The following is a 23,396-nucleotide window of genomic DNA, read 5'->3' as shown; positions in this document are numbered from 1 at the left end:
ACCTTGCATGAGTCATTAATCATGAGTCATGATCAGCAGGCAGTAATGTCCAATTTGTTTCCTAATCCCGCACTTGCTGATGCTCTTTATTACCATAGTGATAATATTAAAGAGCTGTTAATGCATATAACCACGCAGTTGAAAATGACAGACTTTTTTTTTTTGGTAGAATAAAATTTCCATATCTTAAGTCTGTTTTGCTCTGTACATTTTTTTGACATGGGAAATCTAGGTAGCATAAAAGTGATCAAACAAGTATAATTTGGCAGGGAGTTAGGTTACCAGAACAGACTCCCCCCTGCTTTGCTTTCAAGCCAATCATTGTGGCTTCCTAGAGAATTAAATCTAGTCTGTCTTCTTATGAGGACTGGGGAGGCTTTGTATTCATTAAAAATTGGGAGTTAATTGTTCAAGCTACACTTTGCAACGAGAGCCTGCACTATCCATGGTTTTCATGTTTGTTCTCTCCTGAGCAAAAACTAGTACCTGGATGGAAAGTTTTATTGCATGAATGTATGTTGGGGAAATGACTACTGAGGTTTTAGAGAAAATGGAAGGCCATTTCTCTTCTGAGAGCCTGAATATAAAAAGAATCATTTAGCTGAGAAATGAGCTTTGGAAACCTGTTTTCACTCTTAAATAAAATTTTACCAAGAGAAGCCATTTTAAAAGCTCTGAAAGGTGATGGCTGAAATGTTGCAGACAATATTAGAATGTGCATAGATGGAGAGTGGTGGGGTGCAGCAGCAGTTGGGTGATATTATTTATGAAGTAATGAATCTTGTATTCAATCAGATTTTTAACTTGATTAAATTTTAATTAGTTTTATTAGTTTACTCTTGAATGTAGAAAAGTTGATCATAACAGATTAAAACCTTGAATTTAGTAAGGAACTCGGAAGACCCTTCAAAGTGTCTTACCAGATGTTAAAAAATGATCCCTTTACCTATTCCAGTGTATATGACCTTATAATGCATGGATTCCTATAGGCCTTACTAGTTTCTTTGTGTTGAACGTGTGAGATAGTGCTGTATTGGTGGATGCGATGCGGTAGGACAGGTATGAATCTACTGGCATAGGCGGCTCTCTTTGAAATTGTCTGGTGCGATGCATACTCTTCCACATCCCATAATGTGGTTGCTATGCAAACTCCTCCTCCATTTCGAGGAGGATTATACCTGCCCCAACAGAAGCATTTTCCATTTTAGTGTGGGATGGTGCAGCTAGAGGCAAGATAAGTGTACACCTGACAGGATTGTTCACTTCTTTCATTATAAACTAATTGTGTGTGCTTTTTTAATGTGTGTTTGCTTGTTCATGTGTATATAATAAATGTTTTTAAAATTTCAGTCTGTAAACTGTAAGATGCCCTGAGCACAGCATTAAATATAGCTGTCACCAAATTCTGTCTCACTTGAATATGTTTGTGTTTCGGGTTCACCTTAGAAAAACTTTCCAGGAGCTTCTTGTGAGTTTTGGAAGACTCTTGTTTCTGCCAAGTATAATTATGAAACAAAGATAGTCTTTTCCCAATTCTCCAAAAAATGAGCATCTACCATGTCTTCTGAACAGCTGTATCCATTAAAAAGGGGGTTGGGGCAAAGCCAGGGCTAGTCTAGCAAATTGCGGGATTTAAATATGGCAAACCTTTTTCTGCATCCTGTGGCAGTTCTTTTACTTCCCACTCCAAGTGGCTTCTAAGATGACTTCTTTTTCAGATCAGTAGTCTCTTGTTCAGGCTTTACCCTATTTCTTTCAAATCACTTGTCAGCCACTTTCTCCAGTAGACCCTTTTCCAAAGTAAATAAAATAAAGCAGAGCTGAAGCTCAAGAATAATATTTAATAATGACTTCCTTGTTATTTCCTGGTATACACGCATACATTGCAGAGTGGAAATAGCGGAGGAATAAGCCGTGGGTGTACTGGTACATAGAAATAGACTAACAATATTACATAGCTGTATAAAAGGCAGGTGCAATGCTTTGTATAATACTGTTGTACACTTTTCCTCCTTTGGGGTATTGCACAGGTTCTGGTGCTCTGTGTCCAAGAGAGATCAATTCAAAGTGGAACTGGAATAACTGGGAAAAGCAGATAGCTACCAGAAGCTAGGGAGTCTAGTGTTAAGATGGAGTGTGATGAATGTGTTAATGGAACTGGGTGACAGGGAATGGATCTCAATATAGGAATGGTCTTCAGTTCTTAATTTTTGTGTTCCTCAAGTATTCTCTTGGAAAGGTCTTGCAGTGTAATAGTTTTTTACAGAAAAACAGGAGATGCTGAAAACATCTAGATCCTGAAGAGTAGGGGTTTTGATAGGATTTCTCCTCCAACACAGGTGGGCTTTTTTGGTTTGTTTTTTCTTTTGGCGGAGGGGGGAGGGTTTAGAAGATTAGTACAAAGTTGGTCTAATGGAATACGTAAGCATCTTACTACAGTTCTTGAGCCTCTTTGATATTCTGCACCCAAATACTTTTGGGTAATTTTTAGAAGAAAATATTTTAAAATATGTTAATTTCTGGCTTAACTACTAAAATAACTTCTTAAAACTCCTTCTATTAACTTTGAGGGAGTAGATTCAAACTAAGAATTTTGCAAATACTGTCTGCAGTGATTTCTGTAAACTTCTGTGATTGTATCACCTTTATATTAGTGTCTTCTGTTCTGCTTTCCTCTGTCAGAGGACTGAGGTAGATCTCAAAGGAAATTTACTCTTCTTCCTCCGCCCCCCGTTTCCAGAAATGGCAGCTTCTCTGTGGAAGAACTTACTTCAGACTACAAAGGACAGAATACTACAACAGAGAAGGGCATCACTGTATATTGGTGCTCATGGTTATGAGGAAGAATTGATTAAGAAGAAACTTCAGCAGTTTGCTGGTGGATCCATCAACCTCTCCAAAGAAGACAGTGGCATTGGAATACTTACTTTGAACAACCCGAAGCTAATGAATGCCTTTACAGGTATTAGTTAGTTGATGGGGTTGCTGGTTTGTTTTTTTTTCTCCTTCAGTTACCCTTTTTAGCATTTTGCCTAAACAAAATGAAAACCTGTGCCTTACCATTCCTTAGTTAAAAGAGAAATGTTTAAATTTTATTCAGCTGTGCATCAAATGCCCACTGTTCTGTATAGTAGCTTTGCCATAAATGCCATGAGAATATAAGAAATTCTCAATAACACAAAGGACTGTCTGGCAGAACATGCCTTCCCCCCCCCCCCCCTTTTTTTTTTCCCCAGTTGGCACAATTCTGCTACTGTGCTCTTTCTTATATCTCATTGTATTTTGTCTCTACTGCTCTGGAAATGTATAGGGTACTTTTATGGGGGTGGGAAGATGCCATCTTTGTTTTGTAGGTGGTGTCAAAAGGATGAGTTTACTCATACTGTACCTAAAGCCTTCCCTGTAACTTAAGATTCCATAATTTGGTCTTTTCGTCACCCAAACTGGCTTCCACGTCTTCATTTGCCTTATATCTTAAATACCAGTGATTGGTTAATGAAAGATCAAATGAGCTGTATATTCTCAGCTGTTGCAGATCCGGAATCTTCTTCATATGCTTTTACACTGGATGTGTAAAAGTGCCCTGTTTGATTAATCTTGTATTATGAGAGGCTTTTGATCTCCAAGATAGGTATATTTTCTGTCTCAACTGTCTAGAATATTCCAATTTATGCTGTTCTCTTCAGACATAAGTGGCACAGGTTCAGGGTCTGCATCTGCCTGAGCTTGAGCTGTGCATAAGCCTTTACTGTAAGAATGCCTTTATCACTTAATATTTTGAAATGGATGCATTTGTGTCATCTTGTTAATTTCTTTTCTGCTGTTCTATTTTCCTGCCCGGTTCTCCCTGTTCGTTTGCTGTCAGCAAATTTGTTTGCAACCCACTAGCAAAGTGTAGAGCTGTTTACATGGAGAATGTCAATCTACTCCTTCCACTAATGACTGTGAGCTGAAAGAAAGAGAACCTAACAGAACAACAGAATTAGTGGTAATGCACCTAGATGTCTCTGCAGTTTCTCTTTTGTTTCCATTTAAAAGCTCATGTATAAAAACATTACCTAACTTGAGAAGTTGTAGCTAAAAGATGTTAGCATGGAGATTGTCCTTCTGAATGTCTCCCTGTCAGCATACATGTTGTTATACAATCGTAATTACATTGTTGTTTCCTCTTTTTCTACAGATTGTTTTTTTTTATTTTTGACTCAAAATAGAGCTGTGCAAGGTACAGCTTGTAGACTGTGTCCTCTTAGCTAGCTTGTTGTGGAAGTTGAAAGGGGCATGAGAAATGAGATGTAATAGCAAAAGGAGAAAGGACTAAGCCTTAGTCTGCTAAGGAGATCAGATCTCTGATCTCTATGGAGATCAGATGTAATGGAAGTCAAATTGCTTAAACTAAACTTTCACAGAAACTTACAACTGTGTTCTCTGTTTTCTAGGTGCTTGGCAGAAGGGGCTCAGAACTGATTTGCTGAAGTGCTGAGCAGTTGCAGCTGCTATTTAGGCCACTGGTAGCTGTGCTGTGACTATATGAAGTGCTATATAATGTTAATGTACTGAAATCATATTGCACATCTCAAGTTGAGCACGCAAAATTAGCAGATGTTTTCTTTCTGGCTCAGTTAGTGGTCTGTAAAATAATTTCTTCTCTCCTTATAGGATTGCTGTGAAAATAAATTATTAGTGTATGTGAATTAGATGCTCTAGTAGCAAAGAGGAGCTACAAAAACCCGTGAGGAAATTAATAGTTCTGTCTTTCTTGCAGACCCTGATTAGCATATAGCAAATGAGCCATGGGATCAGGCAGTTCTGTTTTACGGTAGTCTGTAGAGCCCTGTAGAGAGCAGTACTCTGTTTTGCTAGGTAATAGCCACAAAAATTTGCTCTGGAAAATCTTACTGTGGCAGTTCAAGAGATTACTGCTTCTTTCTACTGTGCACCTCTGCCAGAGACTTTTGTTGTTACAAGAGGGAGAGTAGAAGCAAAATCATGCTGGCCCCTTGACCGCTGCAGTAGATGGTATGGGATATTAATTTATGCTGCTCTTCATTTTATTTTAACATTACTGCCTGTAAACTGTAGTTGCTGAGGAACTAGCAAGCACTTGATCCTTTTCCATTTGTTGTGTATCAAGTAATACCCTTCAGGAGAAGTAGGAAGAGATGGAATGCGCAACCCCTAAACTGCCCCAGCAAGATCTGGTTGACTTCATCAGCCAGAGCATGTAGATACCCCCTGCCTCAAATAAATTCTCTTGATTCTGTGTCTCAGAGCTTCTGCATAGTGGCAGATGTGAATTTATATATACATGTTCACTTCCTTTAGAAAGCTGCAAAACATCATTAAACTGTTGAGAGAAATCCTATTTGCCAGGCACTTACTTTACACAGCAGCTTTTTATCTCAGAGGAATTATGTTTATTCTAAGCTTGAGCAACTCATGGAACCAAAAGCAGAACAAAATTGTTGGCAAATTGCTAATGGGCAATGTGGAGGTTGTTATGCCTTTTTTCTCTTCTTAATTGGAATCTGATAGCCACCTGTTTGAAATAGTCTCTTTGGAAACAAATGGTAATAATGTCAGTTAAAGCCTGGTGGAACCAATTTCAGCAGCCCAACCTCTTGCTGAACTAAAAGAGAAGGAAGCCAGCCTGCAGGAATTAGATAATAATGGTGATAAAATTATTTTCTAAAATTGACTTTAAAGCATTTATTCTCAGATTATAATTAAGATGCAAACAAACTATTATTCCAAGTAGATTTAGTTCTGTGAAGAGCATGAACTTACTGGTATCACATACTGAAGGACCAAGACTGGCAGAATGAGGATTTGCTTTAGTATTGTGTCCTCATCATTATATCAAACATCATGGACTATACAGGTTGGTAAAATAACAGTTCAGTGTTGTCAGTAATGGAAGGGATCTTCTCCCACCAAAACAGGACAGCCTCTGGACAGTGTTTCTTGTCCCCTGCTGTTACACGTATATTGGCTTATACAGTTCCTTTTTGTAAACTCCATTTTTCAGTTAAGTAGATTTTTGGCTTGTAACACTATGGAAAGACTCTTCAGTACCTCACTGCTTTGACTATTAAAAGCACCACAAACAGTGGTTGTGCTGTATCTTGACTCTGGCAAAGCTTGGATGCCAGCTGAAATACCTTTCTTGTAAGAAAACTTGGCAAATATGCAAAAAGTGAAATGCATGGGGTTGATGCACACCTATTTAAACAGCAGCATTTGCAGAAAAGTCATTGTTGAGTGTACTGTCAGGCTGGGAATGCATTTCAAGTAAAGACCCACAAAAATCTCATCTAGGCCTAGTTCTGTTCAGTATTTTCATTCATGCCTGGGATGAGGGAATAGAAGGGGAACTGCTGAAATTGTCAGATGACTCCAAATTGGGAGAGCTTGCAAGATTATTATTTGGAGCAGAGGAGTGGAATTCAAAGTGATCTTGATTAACTGCTACAAAGAGCTCAAGATAACAAGGTGAAATTCAATGAAAGCAAATGTAATGTCCAACACACAAACAGCATGACCAAATTATAAATACAGAAGGGAAAGGAACAGTAAGAGTTCTGGGATTTGTTAGAGGATCATAGTCTGGAACAGTGGAAAAAAACCAACCCAATGTCATTCTGGTATATAATATGTAACGTCCACTTAATTATTGCCCTCCTCAGGAACATTGTCAAAATGTGCTATTTCAGTGGCTTAGGTCAGCCCTAAGGTGGAAGTGCTTGACTGAGAATTCACTCTTGATCTGGTGCTGGGAAGCTTACCTCATAAGGAACTGCAAGGAAAACAAGCAGGAAGGAAAAAAAATAATCTCCCACGTGAGGATGGCTGCTAACAGGCAATTTCAGAACAGGATTAGTTCTGTGCGTGCAGGCGTGGGGTCAAAAAACCATCACTCTTGGCAGAAAACGAGAGAGTCCTTGAGGGTATTAATCTAAAGCACATTTCTATCTGAAGAAGGTAGGCTTGTCCATCTAAATTCTTGTCAAAGGAGGATAAAGCTGAGTACCATCAGCTTGTATGTAGGCTGCTTTCTGAAATTAGTTTCTGTAAATGTTTTCTTTTAAGAATATAACTGAACAAGAGTCATAGGCATTCAGAGAAGAAGAGCTTTAAGTTAATGCTGGGTAAGCTCAGTTGGTGTGGAAGATGCTGCAGTCTAGGATGAGCTCTAGAAACAGGAGTTTGTAGAGTTCCACATCAGGAAGGGTACTTATGTGAACATACAAGAATACTATCTTTAGGCTAGAAGTAGAAAGCTATTACTGTATAATCCATACATTTGGAGCCTAGGATATACTTTGTAAAGAGAGCCTTTCTAGAAAGGTACCAGGGAGGGAATCAAAGATGTTTTAGAATGATCTTTTTTTTTTTTCTTGTCTTTTTAAAAGATAAAAGGCACTTTGCTCCTATTTTCAAATATATCTTTATTTTCTTTTGGATGAACACTTCTAAATGTCTTTGGTCTCCAACATAGTTTGCTCTTCAGCCTTTTTTTAGGAATCTTTATTAACATTAACTGGTCGTAGCTTGAACCCAGCTTGCACATGATTCTCTTCTGTACTCTGCCAGCTCTTTGGGCAGGGTGGAATGACAGTAACATCAAAATGACTAGATGGACAGATCTGGATAGATACATGTATAAGTTCATGTGTTCTGAATGTATGCAAACAAGAATAAACCAGGTAGAGTTCATGCTTGCCTCCTTGCGTCCTTGCGCTTTTTTTTTTTTTTTTTTTTTTGGTGAGTGTAACACAAATTGCAGAATATGCTTCAGAATTTCAGGAAGTGCATCTTTGAGGAAAAAACATATGTCAGTGCTTGTGTGTGGGATAAGGTGATGCTTTCCTTTGTGTTTTTAAGCCCATCACTTATTAATGATAACTTGGTTTTGGTGGTGAAAAATGTAATGTAAAACATAGTGATGATAAGCTCCTGTTAAAAATTTTGCTTCTCCCCTCTTGTGACAGGCACTATGATGCTAGAACTCCAGGAGAGGGTAACCGAACTGGAAAACTGGAAGGATGGCAAAGGCCTTATCATCTGTGGTGCAGGAAACACCTTTTGCTCAGGATCTGATTTGAATGCTGTCAAAGCTATATCCAACTCCCAGGCAAGTACTGATACAAATTAAGTTTTTTGAAGAAAAATTAGCTTTCTGATATTGTGAGATCCCTTTCAGACAGAGGTGTGCACGCTGCCTGTGCTGCAATTTTATATGCAAGTCACAGAATAGAGCTTTTAATGGTTCAAAAAATGCTGGCAGACCCTTTAAGCCATGGCTTAAGTGTTACCTTAATTCATTCATAACACTGAATTCCTACGCCACATATTCTTTTTAGCCTTTTCTTTTAAAAATGTCATTTCAGTTTCTCAGAGCAGTATATGGTGAATTTACACATCAAATAACCTGTGCTTCAGTAGTCTGGCCTTTAAAAGCAGATACAAGTAGTCATTTCTCATATATTATAAAGTCAAAACCAAATTTAAGCAGCATGGCTGCTATTACAGAAGGGTTTCAATTTTGTCAAAACTGTGCTTGGACCTGCATAAAATGGAAGGATGGATGCAGTGCTTGCGCTGTAAAGCTTTGGCATTGATCTTGTAGTCCAGTCAGGTGAGTCACGTGTAACTATGGGGCTGAAGAGATCAAGGTTTGATGGCAGTTTTTCACTCATGCCAGCCTGTCTTGACAACTTTCACATGTGCTGCAATTCTTTTTATGGGTTAATATGGGATTCTTGGCAATGTGTGAAATAGGGCTTTGTCAACTGCAGGGGAAAGGGGCCTTCCTGTGCTGCTCTTATGTCCTGGTTTGCAATTGTGATAACTGGCATCCTGGTGCTTTTTTGTGTCCATTTCAAGTTTCAGGATTTGCCCACAGAAATTAATTTTAATCGAACATTCCAGTAAGAACACCAACTCAAAAACTGATTAATCTGGTGTTTGTCTGTAGTGATGATTTGTTTCTGTTGATGAAACTAAGTATCATAAAAACCACCATGTCTTAAATATTTCTGGCCTGATAAAATAAATGGAATGGTCCAGCTTTCAAAAGGTACAGGAGGCTTTGTTTCCTTTGTGGAACACCCTGAGAGGTATGCTTTCCTTAATATGGAGACACCATGCCTCATAGATACAAACATTCTTTGGGGAGTTTTCATTTGGACGCTTTTATAAGCACTGCTCATTTTAAAAATATAGATGTATCTGTGATTTGTGTGTGGGTTTTTTGTTTCGTTTTGTGTGTGGTTTTTTTTAGTCTGAAATTTTCAGCTTATAGCAACAGAAAAGGAGCTGAAACCAAGCACGGGCCAGTTGTTTTCTTATCTGCAGTCTAGGCTTTCCTTCAGAGTTCTGCATTCAGTAATTCTCAGTGATTCTGCTTCCATACTCTCTTGGGCACTTAGTATTCTGTCTATGTTTATACAAATTACTTGGAGCCACTGCAGTGGCAGAGAGGGCTCTTGTGAGGATTAGGGTCCATAACAGATACACTGGACAGAATGAAATGCGTAGGTATTAGTTATGACTTTGTTGAAAATTCTCTGGAAAGAATCTAGATCTCATGCTAGTGCTGAAATATGAGTCTTAAGAGTCACCAGAAATGATCCAAGAATAGTTAAACATCATTGCTTTTTATTTCCTTTGGAGAGTTCAAACTATTTATCCAGAACTCAGAGTTTCTGTACAATAGCCAACTCCTAAACCATCTGTTTGATGGGATTTAATACTTTTTATTAAATAAAACTTTAATAGAATAAGGAATAGCATTTGCTGTTCTCTAGTCTTGCAGAACTCTGCTCTAACTCACTGCAGATGAGAGAGTTTTGTCTGGTTTCTGGTTAAAAGAGCATTAGGTTAAGTTTTCTGTCCACAGGCATCCCTAAGACGCAAAAAAAAAAAAAAAAAAAAAGGGAATAGCTTTGTCCCTGAACTGGTATGTTTCTCCTTTAATTTTTTGCAAGGCTGCTTTAGCTCATAGCTTTTAGTAATTACCGAAAACATGTATTTTATTCAACCTGTTGGTTGAGGGGAGATGTATTTTTCGTAATCCACAATATAGTTTGCCTTTCCCTGTGGTGCAGGAAAGGCAGAATAACGGCCAAGAATGCTGAAGAATTTTCGTGCCCCCTAGTGGCTCCTCCTTCTCTTCTTCCTCCTCCTCCTCCTCTTCCTCTTTGTCCTCCTTCTCCCATGTTCAGTTGTTCCTAACCCTGAAACAAACCCAGGTCCTCTGCCTGTTCTTTGGCAAGTGCTAACATTACATGATGAAATCACAGAAGGCAAATTAAGCGGAATTTAAAACAAAAAACAAACAAACAAACAAAAGATTCCCCCCCGTCCTTGTAAGCCTGGTCCCCAAGAGCCATAACCTCATTCTAGAGTGAGACTTGAAAAGCTGGCTAGCTGAAAAGCAGGGGAAGCTCTTGAAAGGACAGCTGAGAGGAAGGAAGCACAAAGGAGAACGTCACTTTCCTTGGTCCTTGTCTAGAAGCCCTAGGACAGAGGTTCCCAAGCTGTAAGCCACGGAGGAAGGACTTCCAAGCAGTTAGAGGTGGTCTGGAAATATTGTTCTATCTGTAGTGAAAGTGGACTCTAAGCTCTTGCAGCAAAAAGAGCCAGGGGTACAGTCATCTGCTTTAGAAAGGTGACTTTCTTCTTCCCTGCCCCCCCTAGCCCCACTGCAAACTATTAATCCTTTTCTTCTATGTGTAGTGCATACTGTATTTTGCCTCACTTTTTGCTTGTAGTTTTCTTCCTACTCCAAGGACAGTATTAGAGCTGAAAATGTGATTATTCCACTAGACTCCAGTGAACGCCTCTCTTAGTCAGGGTATTTTATCTGAATAGTAGCCTTATTTTTCTTATCAGGAAGGTTTGAAGGGTATATTGGCCAGGGCTCAAGTAATTGTGGCTTTTTTTCAGGGTGTTTGCTGTGCAGGCATTTTTTCCATGTGATACCCAGTAATCTCTCTATCACCTGAGAATAGGAAGACCTTTCTTTTTGTCTGCTCAGTCATAACTGCGTTTATCAAGCTGGTCTGTTCTGGCATTAATCTTTAATTACTGTTTTGGTATGAATTCAGATGGCCAATTTGAATGCAAGGACTCTGCTGTGATGAAGTGGAAAATTACTTTCTCTGAAGAGCTTTTTTGCAGCTTCATCCTGATGGTTGTAGTATGGGAATTGTGTAAGTCTATGTCCGAGAACTGGTACCTTGTATGTGGGTTTTGAACTTTTCTCCCGGATTAGAAGTGCTAAGACAGCTATCATGGAGGATTTGATTGTTCTTTAATTCGGAGTGGAAATGCTGCTACTGGTCTTAACGGATGTAGGAGTTTGCTACAAGTGATAAATAAAAGCCTCTTTGTAAATCAATGTGTGCTGAAATTTTCAAGCAGGCCTTTAATGTAATGAAACTGAGTTCACAGGTTCCTGTGTAGCGATTGTTGTGGCAGCTTTTATCTGCCAGAGATCTGTCCCTAAACACCAAAATGGTTGTTGGTGTTGGGCAGAGTAGGTCTTGGGAACATATGAATAAATGGACAATCAGTCAACTGAAGTTGACCTACTATTATTTCAAGGTCCGGTTCCAAGATGTACAGAAGACTTACTGCATGTCTTTTCTTTCCCTAAGGTATGAGTCAGAAGCTTTTAATCAAGGCAGATTCTTTAACTTGCCAACCCCTGTAAAACTGTGTTTTAGAAATTAGTAAATGCCAATAAAGAGATGTTTGTTTGTTCTTTTTCTTCCTACCATTTATTTTTTTGCCTTTTTTGTTTGGTTGGGAGTTTTTTTGAAAGACATGCTGAAATTGTTACCTACTGGTTTTTTGACTTCTGTGGTGTCCAAACATTTTTTTTTCAATTTGGATTAAAAGGCACATGTGTAGTTCAGTGTATGCAGTTCAGTATGTATATGAACATGGTCATACTGGGTCATTTAGCCCAGTCATTTCTTGAGTTCCTGGTCAATACTGGATGCCTGAGAAAGAATATAAGGACAGGGAAGGCAGATAGATAATTATTTTTGCTTCAAAATGTTCTCTTAGTCCCTAGCAACTTGCACTAAGACTTCTAAAGCTTGAGGTGTTACCTTGTATTTAATAACCTTTTGTTGATTTTTCTGTCGTGAGTTTATCTAGTTGTTCTTGAATTCGTGTAGTCTTGTAGAGGTTGCAGCGCCCTTCTGCAAGGTGTTTCACAGTTTAACTACGTGTTGCAGGAAGAAATATATTTGTTTTGAATCTAGCAGCAACTGATTTTATTTGGAGCCCCTTAGTTCTTGTACTGGAAGATAAGGGAACAATTGTTTTAAATTCACTATTATTTGCAAGCTGATGTAAAACATAAAGGAGGAGAGAAATAAGAAGAATCTTCTTTCTGTTTTGTTTTTTTGTGTGTTGATTGGGGTTTTTTTTGGCTGAAATGCTTTTGGCCCAAACAATAAAAAAATGTAGTTCCAAACAATAAAAAAATGTAGTTGGTAAACTGTATCTTGTCTAAAACTTTATGGATTTGGAACAGTAAAAAGTATGCAGTGCTCTATGATCCTATACAGACTTAAAACTCAGCTTTATGGGTGTTTAACTGGGAGCGAGAAAATTAAGAGGAAAGGATGTAAAATTTCACATCACAGAAATTCAGTATTGCAGTTACTTTAACAGTGGCTTAGTTATAACTGAAATTCATATAAATTAATTGAGTTCAGATTTTTTAACCTGATTTATACTAGGTTTTCTATTTGTGCATAGTGGGGTTGGGCTGGAATTTGGGCAAGATTAACCAAAGAGGAAAAAAAACAGCTAGAGTAAATATAATGAATACTCGCGTCTACTCCATCTGTGTGTTTAATTGCTTCACATAAGGATCACTTAACATTTTTTAATTTCCTATTCTTTGTAGGATGGGATGAATATGTGCATGTTTATGCAAAACACCTTAACCAGGCTTATGAGGTAATATATTTTATTTACCCTTCTTTATGAAGTAATTATAAGGATTGGAATATGTTTTGGCTAACTCTTTAACAAGATGTTTAAAGTTAAATATATAGTTTTAAGTATGTCATTTTGAATCCCAGACCTTGTATTCACACATTTTAATCAGGTAGGTATTTATGGATTTAAATTAGGCCTTGACATTTTGCAACTACTAGACTTTACAGAGATTGGAACAGAAAAAAACCCCTATGTGCTTATATGTGGAGGGCCAGGAGATACCTAGAATTAAGGAAATCTAGGCCTTCAAAGTTTCTGAAACTGCCTTCTGTAACTCAGTGGAAATCGGTAGCTCTTAAAAAACAAGCAGGGCCAACTTATGCAGCCTACGCAGGTAACATTTATTTAATATATTTATTTAATCTTCCCACTTCATAAGAGGAATGTATTCAGTTCTACCATCTGGTACTTCTGAAAAACATTTTTTCCTTTCCTTTAGATTTAGCTTCCCTTAAGAAGTCACATTTCTATTAAATCTATGTGTGGTAGAGTCTGTCTTTTTTTCTGCTCAGAGCTCTTTGAAGATAAATATTATTTGTTTTCAAATAATCTATATGAGAAAGTGTTATGAGTTAACATTATTCTGTAAAACTGCCCAGGAGCTTGGAGACTTAGTAGTAGTAGTACTGTAAGGAATCGTCAGAACCGGAGTTAGAATCCACTTGTGTAAGTTGGTCTTTGTATAATCAAAATTGATGGGACAAAGCAAAGAGGAGGAACATGTATGAAGACTAATCCCTCACCTCAGGTGTCCTGACTTAGAGTATGTTGAAGCTATAGTTCAGAGGGAGCACTGAACTGCTGTTTGGGGACATCTATTGTAGATGGATCAATCTCCCTCAGAGGGAGCTGAGGCTGACTGTGATCCTGAAGGAAGTGCCTCAAATGGATCAGAGTGTGGATGTAGGGGACTTGGACCCATATCTTCTGTTTCCCATAGACCACAGAAAAAATGAGGTTACCCTCTTCCAGTGGGTTCACTTGTGCCATGTATTGTATGAAGTGTGTCGCAGCTGGTAAGTGAACTTGGGCCATAAGAAACTGTTGGTGCTTCTGTTAAAGTAGAAGTAAAACCAAACGTGGTCAGGACTGGGAAGCTGACTTCAGAATGTGGTTTCAAAACTGCTCAATGAGTTAAATGTCTCTTCGTAGTAAAAGATGAAACAGCTGTATCAGCATGCAAAGTCTGGGACTAACCACTTGTCTTCATTTCTTAGGGAACTTGGCTTGTCCTACGTCAGTCACTGTTCATTAGTATTCATTTCACAATGGCAGTGGGGAAAGAGGTTCTCCCTACATACTCTTCCTTCCCTCTCTCCTTTGAATTACCTTGAACATGATTAAATACCTTGAGCATGATTAAATACAACACCATCAAAGGTAACAGACTGTTGCTATCCTCAAAGGATGTTTTGTCCTCCAAAAAAAGTTTTGTTGATGACTGAGATGGTAGCATTCTGAAGAAGCTGCTGAAGGTATCATGCTGAATCTCATTATTTTTAGATAACCCAGCCATGCAGTTCCTTGTGTCCCTTTCTACTGCTTTCTGTAGCGTACTGGCTTAGGGTAGGGTCTTGTGTTGCTGTCCTGTCACTCCTTCTTGTATAATCTGTAGTATGTATTTTTCATAATTTTTCATTATCTTCTTTACTTTGATTCTACTTGATATATCTGGCTTGCTGTTTCATTTTGGGATTCTATATTAATTATGGAATAATCATTTTAGCATAAGTGGAATTGGTATTGTGCTACTTACCCACAAAGTTGTAGTTATTTGAATGAGTTGGAACAGTATATTTTCCCAATCTTTTACTGTAAAGATGGTTTGTTTAAATACTTTTGTAATTTCTAGAAGACTAAAAGCATGAATTTTGGTTACAAAACTCTCTTGTGTAGATTGCCTTTGATCAGTGTTGCACTAGTCCAAGGAAAAGCTGTTGGAGGAGGAGCAGAACTTACCACAGCATGTGATTTCAGGTAAGATCAACAATTTGAGTAGCTGTCATGTTGGGTCAGTGATTTAATGCCTGTACCTGTGAAATGCGGAAAGCTTGAGGTACCACTTTTACCAGGAGTCAGGTCCCTGAGTTCCAAGGCATTAGGAACTGGGCTTTGTCAGCAGACTTCACAGGAAAAAAGTTTGGGTTTCCTGATAGTACAGAGGAAAGGTTATTTACTGTCAAGTTCTAGAGTTCGAATCACTGTATAAAACAAGAGCAGTGAGGAGCTTTAGCAACCGACTGTGTCATAGACCAAGTGGGTCCAACTTCTCACCCCTGAGTGAGAGGTAGGACTGCAAAATTGTATATCCCCTTACGTCTCTTTATGTGGCTGTCATAAGTAAAAATAAATAAATAAAATTATCCATTAGTCTGGTATTTTGTGTTCTGGGTTTACTATTTGTAACATAACTTTGTGCTGTACAGTTTTTGAAACAAGAGTTTGAAATGCATAGGAAAGCAAATGAGGTTTTGTCCCTGCTTTTTTTTTCTGTGCAGGTATTTGCCAGCACGAAACAACTAGTGAAAAACAGAGGGCTCTAATTAAAGAGGCTGACTGCACAACAGGAACTGGAAGAAACTAAAATAATAAAATGTCAATTTATTTAAACAGTTGCTAATGTGCAAACAGCCTACAGATGTAACAGGATAAGCACTGTGCGCAGCCTCTCTCAAAATGAGGAGTGAAGTTTTTATCTAAGAGAAGGAAATGTGCTCTTTAAGAGGGCCTTAGCACCTAAAGTGGGAAATGAATTGTCCAGAACAAGCTGAAAGTACTTGTGTTCAAAATAATACTAAGCAAAGTAAACTGGAGTATTACAGTGCTGTTCCTGATACGTGGAACAGGCTTTGGATAGAGGAGATGGCATCTGCATTGTCTGAGCCACTCGGAAGCAATGTTCCTTTGCTTTGAAACTAGATGCGGCCAGAACTTTCTTCATATCTACACAGCACCTGGTGAACTGGAACCCCAGCTCTGCCTCTGGCCTCTGAGTACATGCTATATTATAAATGCCTAGGAAGCATGCAGATAAGTACCATGGTTGACAGGAGAATGCACCTGGGAGACTTAGTCGACCTTTCTGTATCTGTGAGTCCATTGACAGAAAGTGAATCCTGTTATCCCTAAACAGGAGTTTAGGGAATGTTAATGTAATGAAATGGAAATCTTTTGCCTTTCTAAAATATGTAGTCTCTACTTTTACTCCAGCTATGTTGTTTGACATACCGTGTAATTACAGTCATTGTCAAGTAGCTCTTATTTGAATGAACTGAGCAGCTGTAGTTCCTCTGACGTGCTGCCATAATTTTCATAATAACTACAGCTGTTGATCCATCTTCCATTACTTTCTAACACACTCATCCAGTGCAACTAAATAATAGCAATTCAGGAGTAGCAAACGGTACTTAATTAGCAACAACAACAAGATAGAGAAACATACTCTCTGCTGCTCTTGCTCCTGAATTTGAGAATGTTAATACTGGGGGAAAAAAATCTTGGGTTTTTTTGAGGGCTATGAGCAGATATTAGTGGAACAGGAATTCTGTCCTGAGTCACTAGATGCCAAAAGAGGAACTGGAGAACATAAATCAGAGAGGTTTGTTCTCTTCCTTGAATAAACTGTTTGGACATTTTTATTTTTTTTTTAAGAACAGAATGAGTGAGTTGTGGCTGCTTTTAATTCTAAATTTTCAAATCCACTTCTATTTCACAGTTACTGTGTAAACTACCAAAGCGCTTGGTATTGGCCTGAAATATTTTCTAATTTTTATCTCTGCCAGTTTGTACTACATTAACTATACTGATACTGTTGAAGTGATTCACTTGAACCAAAATGGCTTTTATACCTTCTCTGAAATGTGCTCTGGCAGCATGATGCACATGTCTACTGAAGTAGAGGTGTGGACAAATCCAATTTTAAAATAGCTGAGGTAGTTTAAAATATTCCTGATGCATTCTTCCAGCAGCAGTTCTTGTGGCTAATTGTCTCTTACTCTGTTTTAAGCCAGCTCATTGGATTAGGGAGGGCTTGCATGAACTGGCACATTTATTGCTGGCATAAGGGCAGTGATGAAAAGCGAAAGCATCTTGGGTCACTTTACCTTTGATCTGGAGGAAGAGGTCTTCTAAAAACATCTTCAATCTTAGATGCTTTATGGATTGTTGCAGTATGACTCTCCATAAGAAGCAACATTCTTATAAAGATCATAAACATGTGATTGAGGGGGGGGAAATCATTGTCCAGACAAGTGCAAGGTAATTAAAATCCTTTCAGACTTTTTCTGATACGAATATTGGGAAGATAAGGCTTCTGAAACTCTAATTATTTATCTAAATTATTTATGTAAAACAGTAATGTAAAACCATGCAGGTATGAAACTTGTTTGGACAGCTGAGCTTTTTAGTACAGTTTCAGGAAACCTAGACTTTTTTTGGTGTGCCACAGCTGAATATTCTCTCTGAGCCTGTGAAGATGGCTCATGGGTTCTGCTGCCAAATGTCAGTGTACACTGCAGTTCTGCGTGACACTGCAGCCATTTCAGTGAAATGCACAAATGACTATGTTGTTGGATTCAGTGATGCAATTTTACAAATAATTGAAATGAAGTATCTGTTCTGAGTTCCCTGTAGGCAGAAACTTGAAGTGTATCTTGTACTTGCACAATGCATGAAGTTAAGGAGAACTGATTTGGCAGGGTTGGCTAAGGAATTTGGACAACAATTGTAGTGGGTTGTTGGGCAATAAGCTAACAGATATGGGGCAGAGACAGTTTGGTAATGAATCTATCTGTGCAGTTATCATGAACACAGTAATCTCTCAGCACAGTAGCTGTGCTACCAGCCAATAGCCAGAATAACTAACTTTGGTGCCTTTGAGAAATCTCGCTGGGGCGATGTCTGTCTTTTAGACAGGTCTACAACTTTGAAAATTTGGTCCTACATCACTTGGCAAATGGACTTCCATTGTACCTGAGTGCTTCTGAAAAATATAGTCTCTTCTCCCCCACCCCCTTTTTCCTCTCTGATGCTACTGCAGTCAAGATAGAGGTGTGCCAGTGCCATGTAAATACCATTTAAAAGGTGGTGTCTCCAGGCAGAGGATAGGAGTGCAAAGATGGAAAGCTACCCACTTCTCTTACCATTGACCTCAAAGTGGGCTCATGGGTAGAGGAAGCAGTATTCTCCTTTTCTTTTTTAGAAAATAAATTAATCAACTGTAATTTCTTCAGCTGTAGTTGATGTTGCACAGTTAAATTGCAAAGGACCAGTTTCATTACTCTTGCTAGTGCTGAGCAGTATCCTACTTTGTAAAAAGCACAATTGATTTAAAGAAGTACTTGCTTTCTGAGCAGACTTCTGCCCTGTATCTGTAGGAATGGCAGAATTGAGCTTTTAACAAGGGAGGAAGCTTATGCTAATTATACTGCACTTATCAAATTGGCCTTGCTGTGTTTTAATTGGGTGTTTTGTATATTTTTGTGAAATATGTAGGCATGCTTAGTATTACATTTTAAGGTGTTAGGCATGTTCCATAAAACACCTAATAAGAGATACAGTGAAATGCACTGTTATTGAATAGCTTTTGTCGTGTGTGTTCCTGTGATGACTTATGCTTATTTACTTTTACAAGCATGCGTTTAGTGCATTAGATGTAATTAATATGAAATGAAAGGAGCAGAAGATGATAACCACTACCTAGATGTAGGCCCACTATGACCGACTTTTCAGTTGTTGCTCCTTTAAAAAAGGGGGGGGGGGGGGCCTGTAAAGACATTAGTATTCTACACCAAGCTTTTCCAAGAATAGGTTTCAGAACGTCAGAGTGCAACACAGTAGCTTCTTTGGAAATATTTAGCTGTATGCAAGGATTTTGGCTTTTAGTTTTATCAGGAGGAGCTTTTAGGTACACAAGATGCTGCTGTTTGAAGTAAGGGTGCCTCAGGACATAGTAGCTCTTTTCACTGGGCAGAGCATGATATGAATGTAATGGGATGGGGTTCACATATTCATGAGTTCTTGCAAAGTCAGGCTGACAAAGCACTTTTCATTAGATGTGACTCTGGAATGTTGCTGCACGTCATCAGAAGAATCAGAAGCCAAATCTGAGTGGGTTCTCACAGCTTCAGGTGCTTGCTATATGCCATAGATCACTTTTTTAACTATATAAAATTTTTATCTCTAATATATATGTGTGTGTGTATATATATATGTAAAACCTCCTTCAAATCAGCTGGCAATTTTAGAATTCCATTGCAGTCATGCATCACTTCACATTTTTAGAGCCCTGGGAGGTTTGTTAGTACAATTTTCTGATGAATTTTGAGAGAGAGATATTATGGTTTTAAAAGTTTCACATTGCCTGCCTTTAAGAAGGCAGTCTTATTTTTGTCCTGGCACACTTGACATCTGGTTAAGTAATCACAGCACTGCTAGAAATGGACTTGAGAGCTTGTATTTTTGGGCTTGTATTTATGGGCTGGTATTGCTTTTTTTCTTTGTTACCAGTTTTCATTTGGGTTTGAATTTCATGTGTTTACAATCTTCCAGGCAGAGGATTTTTCACATAGTCTACAGTTCAAATTTACCAATGTTGGATTTTACTGGAAATGTAAACAAGAGCAACAAAGCATGAATTTGAGTTGAAGTTTTCTTTCTGAGGTTGTCTTTTTGTAGGGATTTACTTCATTCCAAGTTTTGGTTTTTTGTTGTGTGGTTTGTTTTTTTTTTCTCCTTTGGGAGGCCAAACCATCTTATCCTGGGTGAATGAGACTTTTGTTATTGGCATGTGTCTACATTTGAGACCACTTCTACCATGCAATCTTATGTCCTTTCTGTTGAACAAACCTGATGCAGCTGATTTGCTGTTGCACAGTAATAATAAACAGAGATAGCCCAGATAATGGAAAACTTAGCTAAACCAGATTTTAGGGAATGCAGAGCTGGACCCATGCTGATTATTGCTGGGACACTGGGCTGTTGATACACTGTAGGGAAGCATTCAAGGTTCAAGGAGAATTAGTTTAGGAAGAATACAAATGCACTGAAATGGTTCATTATGCTTGCATCTGTGAAGTGACTAATCCCCAGTTTAGATAAACTGCCTGCAGGTATTTGAGTTTGACACTCCACTGTTGATCTTCACTACCAAAATATTCTTTTAAATACATACATATATAACCAGATAGCTCCACAAGTTGGTTAACATGAAGTCTGAGAAGCACTTATGTATTCCAGTCTGCTGATTCCGAGGTGGGATTATGTTGAGCTGTGATTTAATGAGAAGGACAGACTGCCTGAACAGCTCACCTTGATGTGCGAGGAGGATGTCCCTGCTGCCCATTCCCAGCTCACTGTGTACCTCTGGTTTGCCAAGCACCAGTGAAGATGCCTGTATGAGGCAATTATTTCATGAAAAAGCAACAGAAAGGCTAGATATTTCCTGTTCTTACAGCAAGTTAGAGTGGTTTGTAAAAGGATATAGTAATGGCTAGATCCAATGTAAAGGAGGAACTCGGCCTCTAGGAGAGGATGACAAAGAACAGGAGGGGATGGGAATACAATCTTCTCCTTTTGGCTCTAGGGAGCTGTTGGCCTCAGTTTCCCCTGAAGCCACAGCTTTAAACTGCCTAACTGCATTGCATCAGCTTCCAGAGAATGTTTTCCAATGTCCCTGTTACTTATCTCATTTTTTCAGTCCTGTCACGTGCTATTGAAGGACTACAAAAAGATTAACTCTTCCTCTCTCTATCACTCCAGGTAGCCATATAGTTAATATTGTAGATATCTGAAGGGTAATCATCCACATCTGAGTTACTGCTCATGCAATGACCAAATGACTCAATCTCCCTGGGTGTTTGCAAGTGTAAGCAGGCATTGCTGTGTGGATCTCAACCTACTTTCATTGTAAACATTGCCTTCACAATTGCAACTTCTAGTTTTCCCCTTCACCCCCTGTTTCTCTTCTCCCTTGTAATCCAAAGCAACCCAATATCTTAGTGAAGATTTGCAGGCCTGCTGGCTGGACCACTCTGTTCCTGTTCCTTCCAGACTTACCCAAAATTGTGTGAAACAAGACTGTGGACTGTTTGAACCTGTAAACCTTGGTGGTTTCAGCTTCCTACTTCTTCCTGGATTCTGTAGTTAGAAATTAATTGCTACTGCTGTAACTCAGCAGTCACAGTAAGAATAAATCAAATTATAAGTTCTTATATTAAATAAATTCCTATTGTGCTTAAACTGTTGAATGTTTAAGAGCTTCTAGTGTATCCATGGTCTGTTATTAGGTATTATCCTCCAGTTCTGTTTTGTGTGCTGATACATTCATATTCATAAACAAAAATCAAATATATAGACTGAGGAAAAAACAATTTCAGTTAGTGTGGATTTGTGTGTGTGAAAGACTGTAAATAAAAAGGGACTGGGAAAAATTATACTTTTGGCGATAAGAGAATTGGTCACACTCTTAGGCATATTTGTGGAGGATCTGCTACAGTTTGCTGAAAATGTGCCTGTTTCTTGTCCAACTAGTCTGAACATACCATCAGTTAGTGATCTGAAGCTGGCTTTAGTTCCCCATCAACATAACTAATGTGCTATATTAAAAAGAACAGAGGTGAATAAGTTAAAATTCTACATTACAAACAGTAACTTAATGTTAAATTCTCCCTCCCATTTAAGCCTTTTTTGATATGTCATTGTGCACCCTCCCCCCCCCAAAAAAAAGAGATGAGCTCTAAAATAATATTTCATGTCTGCAAAACTTAAAATTTAGCTCACAGCCACTGTGATCATTTAAAAAAAAAAAAAACCCAAAACCTCAGCATTTTTTGTTTGAGATTATTAACCTGGTATCCTGACAAAATGTCAACATTTCATTGTAATTTCATCACCAGTGATTTCAAATAAGTGTATGATCTCTTTTTGCTTTAGTCAGAAATTGTTGTGTAGCATATGCGAATGCAGCATCAGTAGCACTGCACACAGACAGAGCTGAATTTCAAAGTGTGTCTCATTACCCGAAGTCTTGCGACTGGTTGTTAGTTAGTGTGATGTTACAACATATTTTAAATCCTTTAATGCTGTGAGTTGCAGAAATGTGATATATCGAATCCATCGTAAAGTATTAGAGCAATTTGAACCTTGCATCTCTTAGGGCTGATGCCAAGAAACGCTGTTCCTTTCCAGTCGGCTGTGTTCAGGCGGGTGAGGTGATCTTTGCCTTTTTGACATTTTAGATGCCAAGCTCTGAGCCAGAGCGTTGGGAAGTTCCCCCTCCCCTTTCTGTATCAGCAGCAGAGATGAGCAAAGAATATGACTGAAATGTTCCTGCTTTAAGAGACTCTTGAATTTGGTCCAGGAGAATTTTGTTCTATTTTCTTTGGTCTTGATAAATGTACATGATGGAAATAAAGATGTGGGAAACTGAGGTTATAAATACAGGTGTATATGCTGCATGAAAGTGTGCACATAATTTAAAAAACAGAACATTTTCAATTTGAAAACAAGCTCCACTGTACTTTTTTGATTTCTAGATGAATACTGGCATTCAGATTTGACTAAGAATTTCAATTATCAAACACCTTTACCTCCAAGTAATCTTTTTTCATCAAAGAATCTGGTAAAATATCACTGGATCTTTTCTAATGGAAATTTTTGCTTTAGTCTAAAAGGCATATCTGTTGTTGAAAATGTTTGCTTGAATGAAATCCAAATAGCTGTAGTTCCTTTTTTGGAAGGAAGGACTCATGTAACATTTTAGATTGCCAGCATGAGTAATTTTTATGTGAGCATTATTTTGGTGTTCACTCACTTGTGTATTGAGACTTCGGCAGCCTGTAAAGAATATCTAAAACCTGCTTCATGGGTAAGACCTGAGTGCTATGTCAAGATGAGAACTACTCTGAAAATAATTGTATGGTAACGGAGGTTGCAGTGTGCCTGTGACTGGGACCCAGTGACACCAGGGTAATATAAATAAAGTCATAGCTGGGAAATAGAGGAGGAGGAGCGTGTTAGTAAGACATCAGTGGTTTGCAGGGGAGGAGAAATGGGGTGGTACTCCGGGGATTGCTGTTGTACAACTGTGGGGAGAAAGGAAGATCCAGGCACTACATTTTGAATGATGGGGCTTCAGTCCCACTTTATGGCTCTGGTGATTCATGACATTTTCAGAGTTTATACTGCACAGTTCAGGGGAATTACAGCTCCCCGGTGTAACTATCTTTTTTTATTCTCTTGATTCTGTGTGCTCTTAAATTGTGGTATGAGCCTTGCGTGCGTTCATAAGCCTTTGTAAAGCCATGCTGCTCCTTCCCCGTGTGCGCACAGGGAGTGTTCTCAAACAGATCCAAGGCAGCACCCATGGACTGGGG

At 38.5% G+C, this 23,396-nt stretch overlaps 1 protein-coding gene across 10 annotated transcripts in view; it reads left to right on the top strand.

Annotated features, from left to right (window-relative positions):
• ECHDC1 (ethylmalonyl-CoA decarboxylase 1) overlaps positions 1-23,396 on the top strand; it is a 43,739-nt gene that overhangs the window by 5,756 nt on the left and 14,587 nt on the right. For 6 of the 10 annotated variants that reach the window (XR_012041473.1, XR_012041472.1, XM_072855813.1 and 3 more), the window contains 4 exons: positions 2,741-2,962; positions 7,989-8,131; positions 12,929-12,981; positions 14,920-15,000. Coding sequence is in view for 8 of the 10 variants with exons in the window: in XM_072855810.1 (XP_072711911.1) it covers positions 2,741-2,962; positions 7,989-8,131; positions 12,929-12,981; positions 14,920-15,000 (499 nt within the window). In the remaining 2 variants the exon portion in view is untranslated. Of the gene's footprint in view, positions 1-1,822; positions 2,340-2,740; positions 2,963-7,988; positions 8,132-11,105; positions 11,214-12,928; positions 12,982-14,919; positions 15,001-23,396 lie in introns of those variants that run through there. The other 4 variants (XM_072855815.1, XM_072855816.1, XM_072855814.1 and 1 more) reach the window with 3 other exon arrangements.

This window comes from Ciconia boyciana, chromosome 3 (assembly GCF_034638445.1).
Source record: "Ciconia boyciana chromosome 3, ASM3463844v1, whole genome shotgun sequence".
Lineage (NCBI taxonomy): Eukaryota > Metazoa > Chordata > Aves > Ciconiiformes > Ciconiidae > Ciconia > Ciconia boyciana.
Note: the sequence above shows the minus strand (reverse complement) of the source record. Positions and strands in the feature narration are given on the sequence as shown.